Below are 13,143 nucleotides of genomic sequence, written 5' to 3'. Positions count from 1 at the left end.
ACGGTTGCACCAGTCTACACTCCCACCAGCAGTGGAGAAGGGTTCCTTTTTCCCCACAGCCTCTCCAACATTTGTTATTGGGTGATTTCTTTATGATAGCCATTCTTTCTGGGGTGAGATGATATCTCAGTGTAGTTTTAATTTGCATTTCATGAATGGCTAGCGATGTGGAGCATTTTTTCATGAAAATAACTTTAGAAACCCTGATATATTAGGCCTGCTAATATGACTGGCACTTGAACTTATTTTTATGAATAAGTTTTTCAAGAATTATTTAACTCACTTTTACTTTTCTTTAAAGTAATTGGCAAATGAAATACTACCATACTTCTATGTAAACATTACTGAAAATCTAAAATATTACCATGTTTTGGGCCAACCACATAGCTCAGTGGAATAAAGCCCCCTCTTAGGCAGGCACAGGTACCAGGGTTCAGTCCCTGTCGCACCATGCCAGACCCACCCCCAGGGCATGCTGAGATGGCAAATGAGACTAGGTGTGGTGGTGCGCACCTGTAATCCCAGCGCTTGGGAGGCTGAAAACAGGAGAATCATTGAGTCTGATCTGTGGTGAAACCCTGTAAACCCTGTACTAAAATACATTTTTTTTTAAAAATTACCATGTTTTGAGACATTTGAATTTTGCATGTATATGGCTATCAAGTAACTACCAAACATGTTTTGAGAATTAGCTCTTTGTTTTAGATTGTGGGAAAAAAATGTTACCAAACTCCAGTATATTCCTAGGTTAAATTTTTGTTTCTGGTGAAATTAATTCTATCTTACTCTCTTTAAATTAAATTGTGTAAGTCTATGACAGGCAAAAATACTTGTTTTCTACCCCTTTGTAGATAGTAGATCTGAATGAGAAGAGTAGGTCTCAAAGTCTGAGATTACATGAATTCAGGTTCTAGTTCTGGACTTTACTAAGATCATAGGCTGTGTTGTACCTTAATTTCTCATCTTTCAGATAGAGGCGGTGATACCCCATGAGGTTCTAGAGAAAGTAAACCGTCTTACTAAGGCATGCACAAAATTGCTGCTCAGTAAATGCTGTCCATTATTATTTTAAGAAAGAAACTCCTAGTAACTTTTTTCCTATAAATTACAGGAATCCTGTAATTCCTCTAAAAGTAATTTTTTCCTGTAAAAGACTTTAACTTTTAAGTCTTTTCTGTTCATATGCTAGCTTTTTCATATGCTTTCTTGAAGATACTAGAATTCCTTGCAAATTTTGAGATAATTATCTGAGAACAAATTTTTTAAACCTGCTACATCATGAAAGAATATAATTTGAGAGTTTTCTATCAAAATAAATGCAAGCAGAATAGGTTTCTTTAGCATTTTTAATTGTGTACTTTTCCTAAATTGGAAATAGGCACATTCTGTCAGTAAAAGTTTGTCATTGAGAATAAGTTTGTGCCATTATCAAGTATACAAAGTAATAAGCAAGTTCTCAGTAAGTTTAAACTAACTGAGTATACAGAAAATAACCACTAGGAAGAATGCATGCAATGTGTTAATTATTGAAACTGTCCTGCCAATTTGGTTTGAAACTGTCTCATTGCTATTTGTTTCTCTATAATATTATGGAATAAATAAATAAATAAACTAATTGAGGGCCAGCCACATAGCTCAGCGGATTAAAGCACCCACCTGCAAGCAGGCACAGAGGCTAGGGTTCAATCCCCGGGCCTGCAGAGCTGGCCTCGCCCCCAGGCGCACTGAGATGGCAGTTGAGACTGGGTTTGATGGTGCATTCCTATAATCCCAACTCTTGGGAGGCTCTAAACAGGCAGATCACTACAAGTATGATCTAGTAATGATACCCTGAACACCCTGTAGACCCTTCCCTAAAATACAAAAATAAATAAGCTAATTGAGATAAAATTTTCACAGCATATTTGTATGAGAAAATATGATTCTCATGAGCCATGATGAAACATGACAGATCCTCAGGGGCCTTTAGGAAAGGTGGAAAGGATGCCTCTACTTAATCTCTCTGCAGGAAATTTTAGGCACCTCCCAAGTAATCCTGCAGGGCCCAAACACTTTCATTCATTGATTTCTAACCTGGAAAAATTTCACCCAACTGTAATTAAAGAGTCCAGCTAAATTTAGATAGATGGGGTTTATATAAATTTAACCAAAGTGATATGATATAAAAGTTATGTGATTAAAAACTGTCTTTCTGCTTAGGCAGACACAGAGGCCAGGAATTCAATCCCCAGGCCTTCTGTGCCAGCCCAGCCCCTGTGGTGCACTGAGATAGCAATTGAGACTGGGCATGGTGACACACCTGTAATCCCAGCTCTTGGGAGGCTGTAAACAGGTGGATCACTATAAGTCCGATCTATGCAATGAGACCCTGTAGACCCTGTCCTAAATACAAAAACAAAAAAACCATTATCTTCACTTATCTTCTGCTTTATTTTGCTAAATGAATATATTAAACACCCTAGCGTAACTAGAATGATCATAAATCCAATTAGTGTTCATCACTGGGAGATTATACAGTCACTCTAACACTTTGTCCTCTCATGTTCCTGTGATACACCCTAGCTTCTCTTTTAGTTTTATCTTTTCTGTCTCTAAAATCTGGAAAAATACATGTATGCCCAGGTAGTAGCCAGTGGTCCTAACAAACCTAACTTAAACTGCTGTCATAAATGTAATAGACTTGTGGGCATTTGACTAAATCTGTGTTTTTCCCACATGCAAAATAGAAACATTTTCCTTTCCTGTGTTGTAGATAGCACCACATATTGGCCAATAAGGGAAGGAAGCCTGCTCACATCTTTCAAAGCTGCCCTTTTTGTCCTAATGTAGTCATTTCACTTGTGCTTACTGTATGTAGTAATTCCAAAGAATAGGAAATTCAGCAACCTGGCAAGTACTTAATTCTGTGTGTGTGTGTGTGTGTGTGTGTGTGTGTGTGTATTTCTGTGTATGTGGGGCTTTTAATTGTTGTTATTATTGCCTTTTTCTTTTTCCTGTAACTCAGTTGTGTATATCACGATCACTTTTTAAAAAGTTTTTGAAAAAGTATAAAATAGTATTAAAACAGAAAAATTACAAATGATACAGAATTTCACTAAACAAAATAATATGACTTTCACAGTTCACAGTCACTTTTTAAGACTAGACCTCCAAGGGCCAGGGAGATGACTCAGTGGAATAAGCACTTCCCTGGCAAGCGCAAGGGCCTGAGTTCAATCCCTCGTTCCACCAAAAATAAATAAATAAAGAACAAGACCCTTGATATCACCAGGCTTATGAAGTAACAGTAATAATCTGGCATTGGGGTTTTCAAGTATTCCCAGTTTATCTTGGCACTTGTAATGAATATTTAAAATTTTTCTTTTCCATTTTGCCTTTCCCATTTCCTCAGCATGGCAAAATTTGAAGCTTCTGAAGCTTATTTTTTCCCCTTAAACCAAGTGATTTTATAATACGTATGTAAAATCATGCATTTTCCCGTGGGGGTGGGAAGATGTCTTTTGTTTTATTTGCATTTAGAAAATTGCATGCTCTCCTGTATTTTATAACCTTTGGTTTATGCAGGAATATGCTGAATTTCAGTATCGGAGGAGGCACAGACAGCAGCGCCGTCGAGGAGATGTGCACAGTCTGCTCAGCCATCCTCCAGACCACGAGGAGCCAAGTGAGAGCACTTCAGGTAAGCTGAGCTCGGGGTGCGTTCGTCTTCTAGCTCTCCTGAGTCTGTAGAGCTGGCTGAGGTCAGTGTTGGTGCGGGTGCAATCCAGATGCACAGTGAATGTGTAGCTGCCTGTACTGTGACAAGGTACAGAAAACCAGGGGAGTTAGGGGTGCGTGCGCTGCAGTCAGGCACACCCAGGCGCAGGTGCATCCCTGTGGTACATTAGCTGTGTGCCTGCAGTTAAGTCACTTACCCTGTCTAAGCTTCTGTTTCCTCATTGGAAGAGCTGTAGTACTGCCTACTGTGTCCTCACTGGCAGCGTAAATCACATAACGTGTGGAAAGCACTGAAGCGCCTTAGGAGCACTCATACGTTGTCACTACTAAGCAGTGGCTTTGTTCATGTAATACAAGACATTCCTTAAAAGATATGTATCTTACTTATTTAACTTTTAAATGTAACATTATTAATTGCAAGTCTTCAATCTATAATGTCAAGATCAATGGGACTAAAGACTTACTCTTCAGGTTATTGTAACTTCCAGATTCTCTAATTTTATTTTATTTTATTTTTTTTAATGTATTTAGTACAGGGTCTCACTACACAGATAGGACTCATAGTGATTCTCCTGTTTTCAGTCTCCAAAGAGCTGGAATTACATGCGTGTGACACGTAGCCCAGTCTCATTCACAGTCTCAGCGTGCCCCAGTCTCATTCACAGTCTCAGCGTGCCCCGGTGCAGGGCCAGCACAGCATGCTGGGGATCGAACCCCAGCTGCTGTGCTCTGCCTAAGCAGGCACTTAATCCACTGAGTTATCTGGCTGGCCCATCACATTCTCTAATTTTAAGAAATCTGAAAATGAAAATGCCTTTTTTGTTACTACTAACAAAAAATAACACAGAAATGGATAGTAGCACTAAGAGTCATGAAGAAACCTTGTAGAGTACAAACACAAATGTAAAAGCAATCATGTATATGAAGTGACAGTGCTAGATACATATTATTGCTGATAGTGAGACAAATATGGCTGAGAAATTCTGGAGAGGTACAGATTCACTAGCAGTGAAAGAGAAATTTCCAATTTAAATAACAAGATGGGCTGAGCAAGGTGGCACACATGTATAATCCTAGCACTCAGGAGGCTGAGGCAGGAGAGTTGCCATAAACTACATAGCAAGTTCAAGGCCAGCCTGAACTACATAGCAAGACCCTGTAGATAGGTAGGTAGGTAGGTAGGTAGGTAGGTAGGTAGGTAGGTAGATAGATAGATAGATAGATAGATAGATAGATAGATAGATAGATAGATAAAACAAATCTTTCTTGTCACTAAATCGTCTGTGGTACCAATTGCTTTAAAGCAGATGCTCCAGAGGGTGGCAGCAGCCGCAGGCCTGGCGCGTCTGTGGTAAGTTCTGCATCTATGAGTGCGCTGCACAGCTCTTCCCTGCGTGACTATGCCCCTGCCAGCCGCTCTGAAAACCAGGACTCTCTGCAGGTAGCTTGCTGAGCAGCTCCCCTCCCCATGCTTTTGCTCTTGTTTTGTAGCATAGTTTCCTGTTTTTACTTTTATTGCTTTCCTTTTTCTTCCTTCCACTATCAAATCTTTATCTTAAAAATGTACTACAGGAGAAAATTATAGTAAGATTTGAATAAATAAAATTATTAATTTGTATAAGTACAAATTAATAGTCTCTGTTTGATAAAGGAAAAGTGGTAAATTGGATTAGGTTAAATTACTTTTCCTTTCATCACATTCTAAAGTGGTTTTGCTTTCTGTTGTTTCAGGCTTTAAGTTCCTTAGATGAAGATGATCCCAATATACTTCTCGCAATACAGTTGTCACTGCAAGAGTCGGGGCTGGCCATTGATGAAGAAACGAGAGACTTCCTCAGTCAGGAACCGTCCCTAGGAGCTATAGGTACATCTTTACCCTCCAGACTGGACTCAATCCCCAGGAATACTGACAGCCCTCGAGCTGCATTGAGCAGCTCTGAGCTTTTGGAACTTGGTGACAGCCTCATGAGACTAGGAGCAGAAAGTGATCCACTTTCAACTGACACCTTGAGCTCACAGCCTGTCAGTGAGGCAAGAAGTGATTTCTGTCTGTCATCTAATGACCCAGACTCAACGGGCCAGGACCCCAGTATCGATGACAATCTTCTTGGCAATATCATGGCTTGGTTTCATGACATGAACCCTCAGAGCATTGCCTTGATTCCCCCAGCAAGTGCAGAAGTGAGTACGGATTCTCACAGCCCCTGTGTCAAAGATGGCTCAGAAAGGATGAGGGATGTGGCGCTCGAGCTGCCAGAAGACTTGGTGTGTGAAGATGCCAGTATCAGTGAAGGCAGAGGAGCCCAGAAAGAAGAAAACGCTCTGGAAGAAAACGTTCTGACTGGGGAGACATCATCTCAAGCTGGTGACAGTGGTGATGAAGCAGCCAACAAAGAGAATGGTGCCGATGTTTCAAATCAAGCACCTGAAGCCCCTCACGACTGGCTTGAGCAAGTACATTTAGTGTGAACCACCTCCGTCTGGCTCCAAGTGCTTTGCAGCTCCCGATGGTGTGAAAGTTGGAGTAAGCTTTGTAGAGACTTTGATCCAATTAATTCCAACTTGATGATAACCACTGATGTTAGGATTGAATACAAAGGAGTTCCCTTGAAAGGTGGCTTCATTTTTTAACCTTACGGGGAATTTCTTTTGTATTTAATTGGATAGCTTTTCCCCTGTCTGCTGACTAAAAGAAGAGCAGGAAAGCAAGAGAAACACAAATGGAATAAGTAGGTTGTAATTCTACATTCTAAGAAAATGCAGCACTCTGTTTAGCCTAGAGTTGGCAGTATTTAAATTGAACATTTAAATCAAAGGCTTATTCCCTAATCTTTGGGTGGCTTTCAAAAAAAAAAGAGAAATGAGAAGTTTTCTTCATTCTGGAAGTTTGCTTGGACAGATCTCCCACCGCATATGTCCTCAGTCGCTTTATGCTCTGCCATACTTTCCTCCTCCCTTTTTGTCTGAGCAATGTGAATCGAGGTGTCAGGGCTTCTCTTTAGTGCTGCATCTGCCACAGTGTAATTAGTTTTAACTTTCACATGATTAATCAGAGGTTTTTTTTCTCATGTCAACTTACAGTTCAACTGTGCCAAACTCTAAACTTGTGCATTGACTAACAAGGCATTTAGGGGTGCAGCACCCTAGTGTGCACCAGGGCAGTGTCGGCGCTCTCGGGAGCCAAAGGTGCCGCTGGCTAGCAGTGATATTCCAGAACCTAATAGGCTTTTGTTGCCATGGAGACTGCATTGAGATACATGTAGCCTGTAGCTTAAGTTAACTAAACCTAATGCTGCTGTTAAAAACAGTTTATTTTAATATTAAAATACAGTTGATTAGCAACAGCGGTGCTGTATTTTAAGAGACACTTTATTGGAAGTGCAATCATAGTTCTTTGTTTTCACAATTTTACAGTGCATTCTAATTACTAATGGGTGCAATTACTTTTAATGGTGTTTTATAAAATAGAAAAAAAGTGGAGTTTTCATGAGTTATAGTAAATCCCACAATTAAAAACTTCAATAAAAACATCCTGCGCAACATGTTACTGTGCCTTTGCCTAACCTAAATGGATAGTTGCCAGTTAATAAGTCAGTAATTCAAATTTCAATGTCTCTTCTGAAGTAACTATGCTATGAATTGCAGAGACCTCCATAAAACCACCCATGGCCTTGCCTTTACAGTAAATATAACAACTAAATGTTCAATCAGTTTGTTTGCCTATATAGCAAATGCTGACATATGTTTGTTCTCTTGCACAATACTCATTTGCTGTGTAATTAGTGTTTAGTATTGAAAAAAGTCAACTTCCTAGTTATCAGTGTCTTATTGTGAAGAAAATACTGGTTCTAGCTGTAATTAAGATACAGTGGTACAGTGTGTAATTAAAACTAGAGTAAACTGTTGGAATGGTTGTTTACTTACATATTATCAAAACTAGCATAACATAAACAAAATAGATACGCGCAACACTCCATTTAATGATTTGCCAGATTGTTGCCAGAAATCTACAGAAACCAAAATTTCTGTACTGAGTTTATACAAGCAAGTCCTAGGCCAGGTAAAAGGTTATATTAGTATTGATATCCATGTAAATTGTGATTACGGTTTTTGGTTATTCTTTTTTCAAACCCAGCTTTTGAAATATTCTTGTCATTTGAATTAATATGGCCAGGACATGACAGTATTTACTACTCCCCAGGTTAGTTCCCCTAAGATAAGTTGTGTGGGAATTGCTCCTATACCATGGATATTAAAAGTCCACATTAATTTTTATTTCTTTGTCAGATACATTGATATCAATCCCTATTGTTTAGTGGGGGAAATATTAACTTTATCTGCAGTGTATTACTGTATATTAAACTGAAATGGTCCATGAAAGGATTTTTTACAAATTTATTTTAGACTAAAGATATTAACAACATTAATTTTTGACCACCATGTAATTTTTCAGTAGAAAGGTTGCGCATCACCTCGCGGCATCCTGACGGTGCCGTTAGGTGGAAAGGCGCGCTCTGTGTGGAGACAGCGTCTGCGGCAGGTCCAGTTTCCTTGAGCCCTGTGCCGTTTCCTTTGTTTCTGTGCTGGTCTCTTCTGAGCATGAAAATGGATCATTATCCAGTTTGTATTTCCTTGGTACATATTTTAAAAACAACACAGTCGTTGACTTTACAATTCAGTAATAAAGTTTGGCAAAGCCTATTTTGTAAACAAGTTAATTTTATAATGTAAAAAAAAAAGTTAATCTAACCTTGACTTGTTATTTGCACTTTCATAGTCTATACTTGATACATTCCCACTTTATATACAGTAGGATTCTACAAACGTGTAGATGTTCGGCCAAATGAATGCTGTTAATAATATGTAAAGTTCTTTGATTAAACATTTATTACTTAAACTACTTCCATTTTGTCTCATTACATTATAGACTTTGTTTTAAGGAAGTCGGGAAGCAAAATTTTCTCCAGATTAAATCCCCTTCAATGTGTGGGATTTTGGTTCTAAAGTATAATTGATCAGTGCCTAGTATTTTTTATAGTAGCCCACTTGCTGAGCATTTTATACCCCAAAGATAAATCTGGCAACACTGCATGACAATGTGTTAAAAGTCTATGTTAGTGCTCCTTTCGTTTTTATTACTGTAGCTGTTACAGTTTTTTTCCTTGAACTCTCTAATAGAAGCACACAAAAAACAAAGAACTTTAAGATACGTTTTGTAAAACTGCTTAGGAAAAAACCTCATGCCATATGAATAAAAAGCCCTGCTCTCTCCACCACGTTGTTGTTCTTTCCCTTATGAGTTACCAAAACAAACCTTGGCATCTGGGTTTCAATGAGCCTAAGGTAAATTCCAGGCCACCAGCTGGGGTCTGCCTGTAACAGTCACCTAACATCATGTTTTGTTTATGTCTTTCATTTGGTCAATCTGAACCGTGAGTATGCGGAATAGTCCCTGAAATGCTGTTTATGGAAACCACTGATCTCATTTTTATTCTTTTTTAGCCCTGGCTGTCTGAATTTCACCTGTTCTGAGTTACAGTATGAGACTTGCTAAAATTTGGTCTTTACTTTTCTTTTGTTTTTGAGATAGGATTTCACTATGCAGTTCAGGCTGACCTTGAATTCACTTCGTGGCCTCCTCCTGCCTCAGCCTCCCAAGTACTGAAATTACAGACATGTGCCACCACACCCTGTTTAAAGTTTGGTCTATTTTTAAAACTGTGACTCAGAGGAGTACAACCTTGGAATCTAAATATTAAATCACAATTCAAATTTTTGGATTGTTTTAAGGTGGAAATAAGTCCACTGAGAAAAAAGTATTATTGTGTGCTTGGTTCTTAGACTGAGGAGTAGTTTCATTGTAACCTTGCGTCAAAGGTGTGACCACTGGATCTTCTCCATAGGAACACTGGATTGTACCCTTGACAGGTCTTGTCACTGTGTCATCAGGATAGTAGATTTCGGGTTGGGGAGATAGCTTGGCAGTCTAAGTGCCTGCCTGGCAAGCACAAGGATCTGTGTTTGATCCCTGGTGCCACATGCCACGTGGGCCCTTACCAGGTTGGCCACCGAAACCTGGCATGGTGATACACACCTACAATCCCAGCACCAGGGAGACTGAAACAGGAGGATCACTATGAGTCTGAGCTGCATAGCTAGATCCTGTAGCAAATAAATAAATAAAATTTTTAAAGAATAGTAGATTTCTCTCTAAAAACATGATACTTTGTGTCAGACTATTTTAGGAACTGCTAAAAGTAAGAATTATAAAAAATAAAAAATAAGATGGACCAGATAGATTTCTGTAGCTCTCAGTTCCACTTATAGTTGACAAGTACCTGACAAGTTGAATAGTGACCAAACTTTTGAAGTAATTATTTTTCCTTGGTCTTTGAAACTGTTAATTTGACAGTATTCCTGAAAAGGCTGTCATCTCTTAGCACCTTGTTAATCAGGTATTTAATTTAGGGCCTGCCTTATATGAGTTACCAGTTTATAGACAGGCTAAGAGATTAGCACATGAAAGAATGAAAACAACATAGTTGTCAGTCTTCTTGGCCCTCCATTCGACTGGGTGTGCCCAGAGCATGTGTACCTGACAACAGTTTGGCCAGGGCCATCTTTGGGAATGTTTGTACCTAGGAACCTTGAGGACAAGGGAGCAGACATGACTGCTTGCTATCCATAGTTCAGTGGTCCTTGGTGCAGCACACAGCCACCGTTCCCAGTGTCCATCCTGCCCTTTGTGTTAGCCCCATGCAGCTGGAGACCTGGGGAATTGACAGGGTATGCTGATGGATTCTGCACGCTGTGCCATGACTGATGAAGTCCCTTGCCTCTTACCCAGGGGCGTCCTGTCTTTTGTCAGTGTGGATAGGACTGTTAACAGGCTAACTTAGCTGGTTTATAAATAGAGTAAAATAGAGGTCCAAGCCCAAGAGTTCCTGGCATCAAGATGCAATGCTAACATGATTATCTGGAGGGAAAGAAAAAAAAAAAAAAAAATGAGCCATGGAAATGTATGGCTTCCAGGATTCGTAATGAAGGCTGTCACCCAGGTGATAGGTGTGGGTTAAGGGCTGGCAGAGACCCAGAGTTCCCATCCTCCTAGCTGCTGGTGACCAAGGGCTGAGCTAATGTGGAAAGGTTGGGCTAGTAGAGCAGAGGCTGAGCAACTATAGGCAGGAATGAAGCGAGCTGTCGGAGTGATGCCTTGATCGGGATTCCACCAGGCGGGCGGTAGAGGGGAGACTGTTAGGACAGCAGTGCTCTGGCCTAGCTGAAAGGCCATGTGGCTGTGACTGCTAGCCAAGGAATCCTTAGTGTAAACTAAATGCATCCAAAATAATAACCTTGACTTCTGGGTGGACTGAGTACATGAGATCTTTTGGTTGAGCTTGAGGCAGTTGCCGCCCTATTCAGATGCAGAAGTGACAGCAGAGCTGGCCTAAAAGCACAGAGCAAACAGTAGGCATGGTCCTGGCCCCTGCTTCAGCCGTCCTGTGCTGCAGTGAGGACAAGGTGCCAGGTGCAAGAGTGACAGTTGCCAGGGTTGGCGGGATGCAGCATTGCTTCAGGGGAGAAGGAAGCTCTGGTGACTTGGTTCCCGGATACTGAGGGTGTCGCGCATTGAGGCCCTCACCTGGGGCAAGGACTACAAGAAGAAACAAGCCGAGGAGCTGCTTCTCCACCGCTAGCCTCCTGTCACCCTGGACAGCCCCCCCCCTCCTGGTTGGGGGACATTGTGCACCAACCTGCCATCTAGGACTCCTCCCATGTGTAGCCCACACATCCTCGCCCCCTCAGGATGTTCCTGTCACAGAAATTGGCTTGGGACATACTCCTGGATGGGAAAAGGAAGCTAAAAGGGTCTTGTGCATGCAGTCCTTGGGGTAATTCCACAGAACATGGCTTCCATGTCTAAATGTGTAGTGGAATTGGTACGTTGTCATGCTTAGCCTGCATCATTATCTTCAGCGGGATTCTCCTTTTCAGGAGAGGCCATGTGGAGAGAAGTGACGTTGGGCAGGTAAGGTGCTGCTGAGCAGGTCTCCTTGTCCTCTCCATGGCAAAAATAATACCGAATCCAGGAGGAGCAAGGGAAAGCTCTGCTTATAGAGACCTAAGGGCGGAGCCTTGGCCCAGACAACAGCATCACTTGTCTGCCACAGCAACCATGTACAACCACTTCATGAAATGTCAGCTATTTACCAATACTAAGCTCTTAAAGCTGAGTGCCTTACCCAGACAAGCCTTGTAACTTGCTGACCTGACATGGTGGTGCTGAGGTGGTTCTACTCAAATTAAAAAATTAAATAAATTGGAGAGTTCAACAGGCCTTGCTGGTCAGGTAGAAGCAACAGAATTGAGAAGTTAGGTAGCCTGGCCCTGCCAGTACCTCACTCTCACCTGAAGAACTATTGCTACTTCACTGGTGGAAATTTGTTCCCATCACCGCTGTCTGAAACAAAGCCACTCAGGTAGTGTGGATCTAATTCACAGAATGACTGGGCTTAGTTGAGTTGCTTGGCAACAATTTCTTTCAAATAAAAGTAATTTTTTTCCCCCTGCTGTAGTTAATTCTAAAACTTGTAGGAAGAACCAAAGAACAGGAACAACTAAAACAGTTTTGAAACATAAAACCAAATGTAGCATGATACAAAGTTAATACTCAAAAACCAATAATTCCTTTTTCCCTATTCTCCCTCTCCAACCCTTCTAGTCCTTCTATCTACAAAGGCTTTGTTTCTGCTTATTTCCTTCTATTCTCTTACACCAGACTAATAACTAAATCTTGGAAACAGCCCACGTGCCCCTCAGCAGATGAATCCAAGTGCAGTGGAGTGCTACTCTTGCCTGCAGAGGGGTAAAGCATTTTTGGGTAACAAGATGCATCTTGAGACCATAATGTTACCTGAGTTAAATCAGACACACAAACTTAAATATCACATTGTTTCTCTTGTTTGAAAAAGCCAGAGAGTAAATAAGGAGCAAAATGGAAATAAACACTGGAAAGTACGAAGAGCATAGTCAAGTGGGAAGAAGAAAGTGGGGAGGAAGGAGCAGGAAAGAAAAAAAGATATTTTAAAAAAGAATGAAAACAAAACCTTTGTCAAGCCAGAGAGACAGCTCAGAGGCATAAGTGCCTGCCCACCAAGTGTAAGGTCCTAAATTTGATCCCCGGTACAAAAGAAATTACCTTCTGGGCCAGCCACCGAGACCAGGCGTGCTGGCACACGCCTGTGATCTCAGGGCTGGGGAGGCTGAAAACAGGAGGACCACTGCAAGTCTGAGCTGCGTGATGGACCCTGTACCAAGTAATTCAAATAATGCTGGAACATGCAAAAATAGAAACCTCTGCTTTAAACTTCATACCTTAAACATGAAATGGATGCTAGATTTAAATGTAATATAAAAGATGTTTAG

The 13,143-nt window shown here is 40.8% G+C and overlaps 1 protein-coding gene across 8 annotated transcripts in view; it reads left to right on the top strand.

The window, feature by feature from the left end:
- Ankib1 (ankyrin repeat and IBR domain containing 1) overlaps positions 1 to 9,195 on the top strand; it is a 156,545-nt gene extending 147,350 nt beyond the window's left edge. For 3 of the 8 annotated variants that reach the window (XM_023706525.1, XM_023706524.1, XM_023706526.1), the window contains exons 18-20: positions 3,565 to 3,679; positions 5,022 to 5,158; positions 5,449 to 9,195. In XM_023706525.1, the coding sequence (XP_023562293.1) occupies positions 3,565 to 3,679; positions 5,022 to 5,158; positions 5,449 to 6,186 (990 nt within the window). In that variant the 3' untranslated portion in view covers positions 6,187 to 9,195. The remainder of the gene's footprint in view (positions 1 to 3,564; positions 3,680 to 5,021; positions 5,159 to 5,448) is intronic. The other 5 variants (XM_023706527.1, XM_023706528.1, XM_023706530.1 and 2 more) reach the window with 5 other exon arrangements.
- Positions 9,196 to 13,143: the final 3,948 nt, after the last annotated feature.

Source organism: Octodon degus, unplaced genomic scaffold, assembly GCF_000260255.1.
Source record: "Octodon degus isolate 3935 unplaced genomic scaffold, OctDeg1.0 scaffold00262, whole genome shotgun sequence".
Classification (NCBI taxonomy): Eukaryota; Metazoa; Chordata; class Mammalia; order Rodentia; family Octodontidae; genus Octodon; species Octodon degus.
The sequence above is the reverse complement of the archived record's forward strand: the minus strand, read 5'-3'. Positions and strand labels throughout refer to the sequence as shown.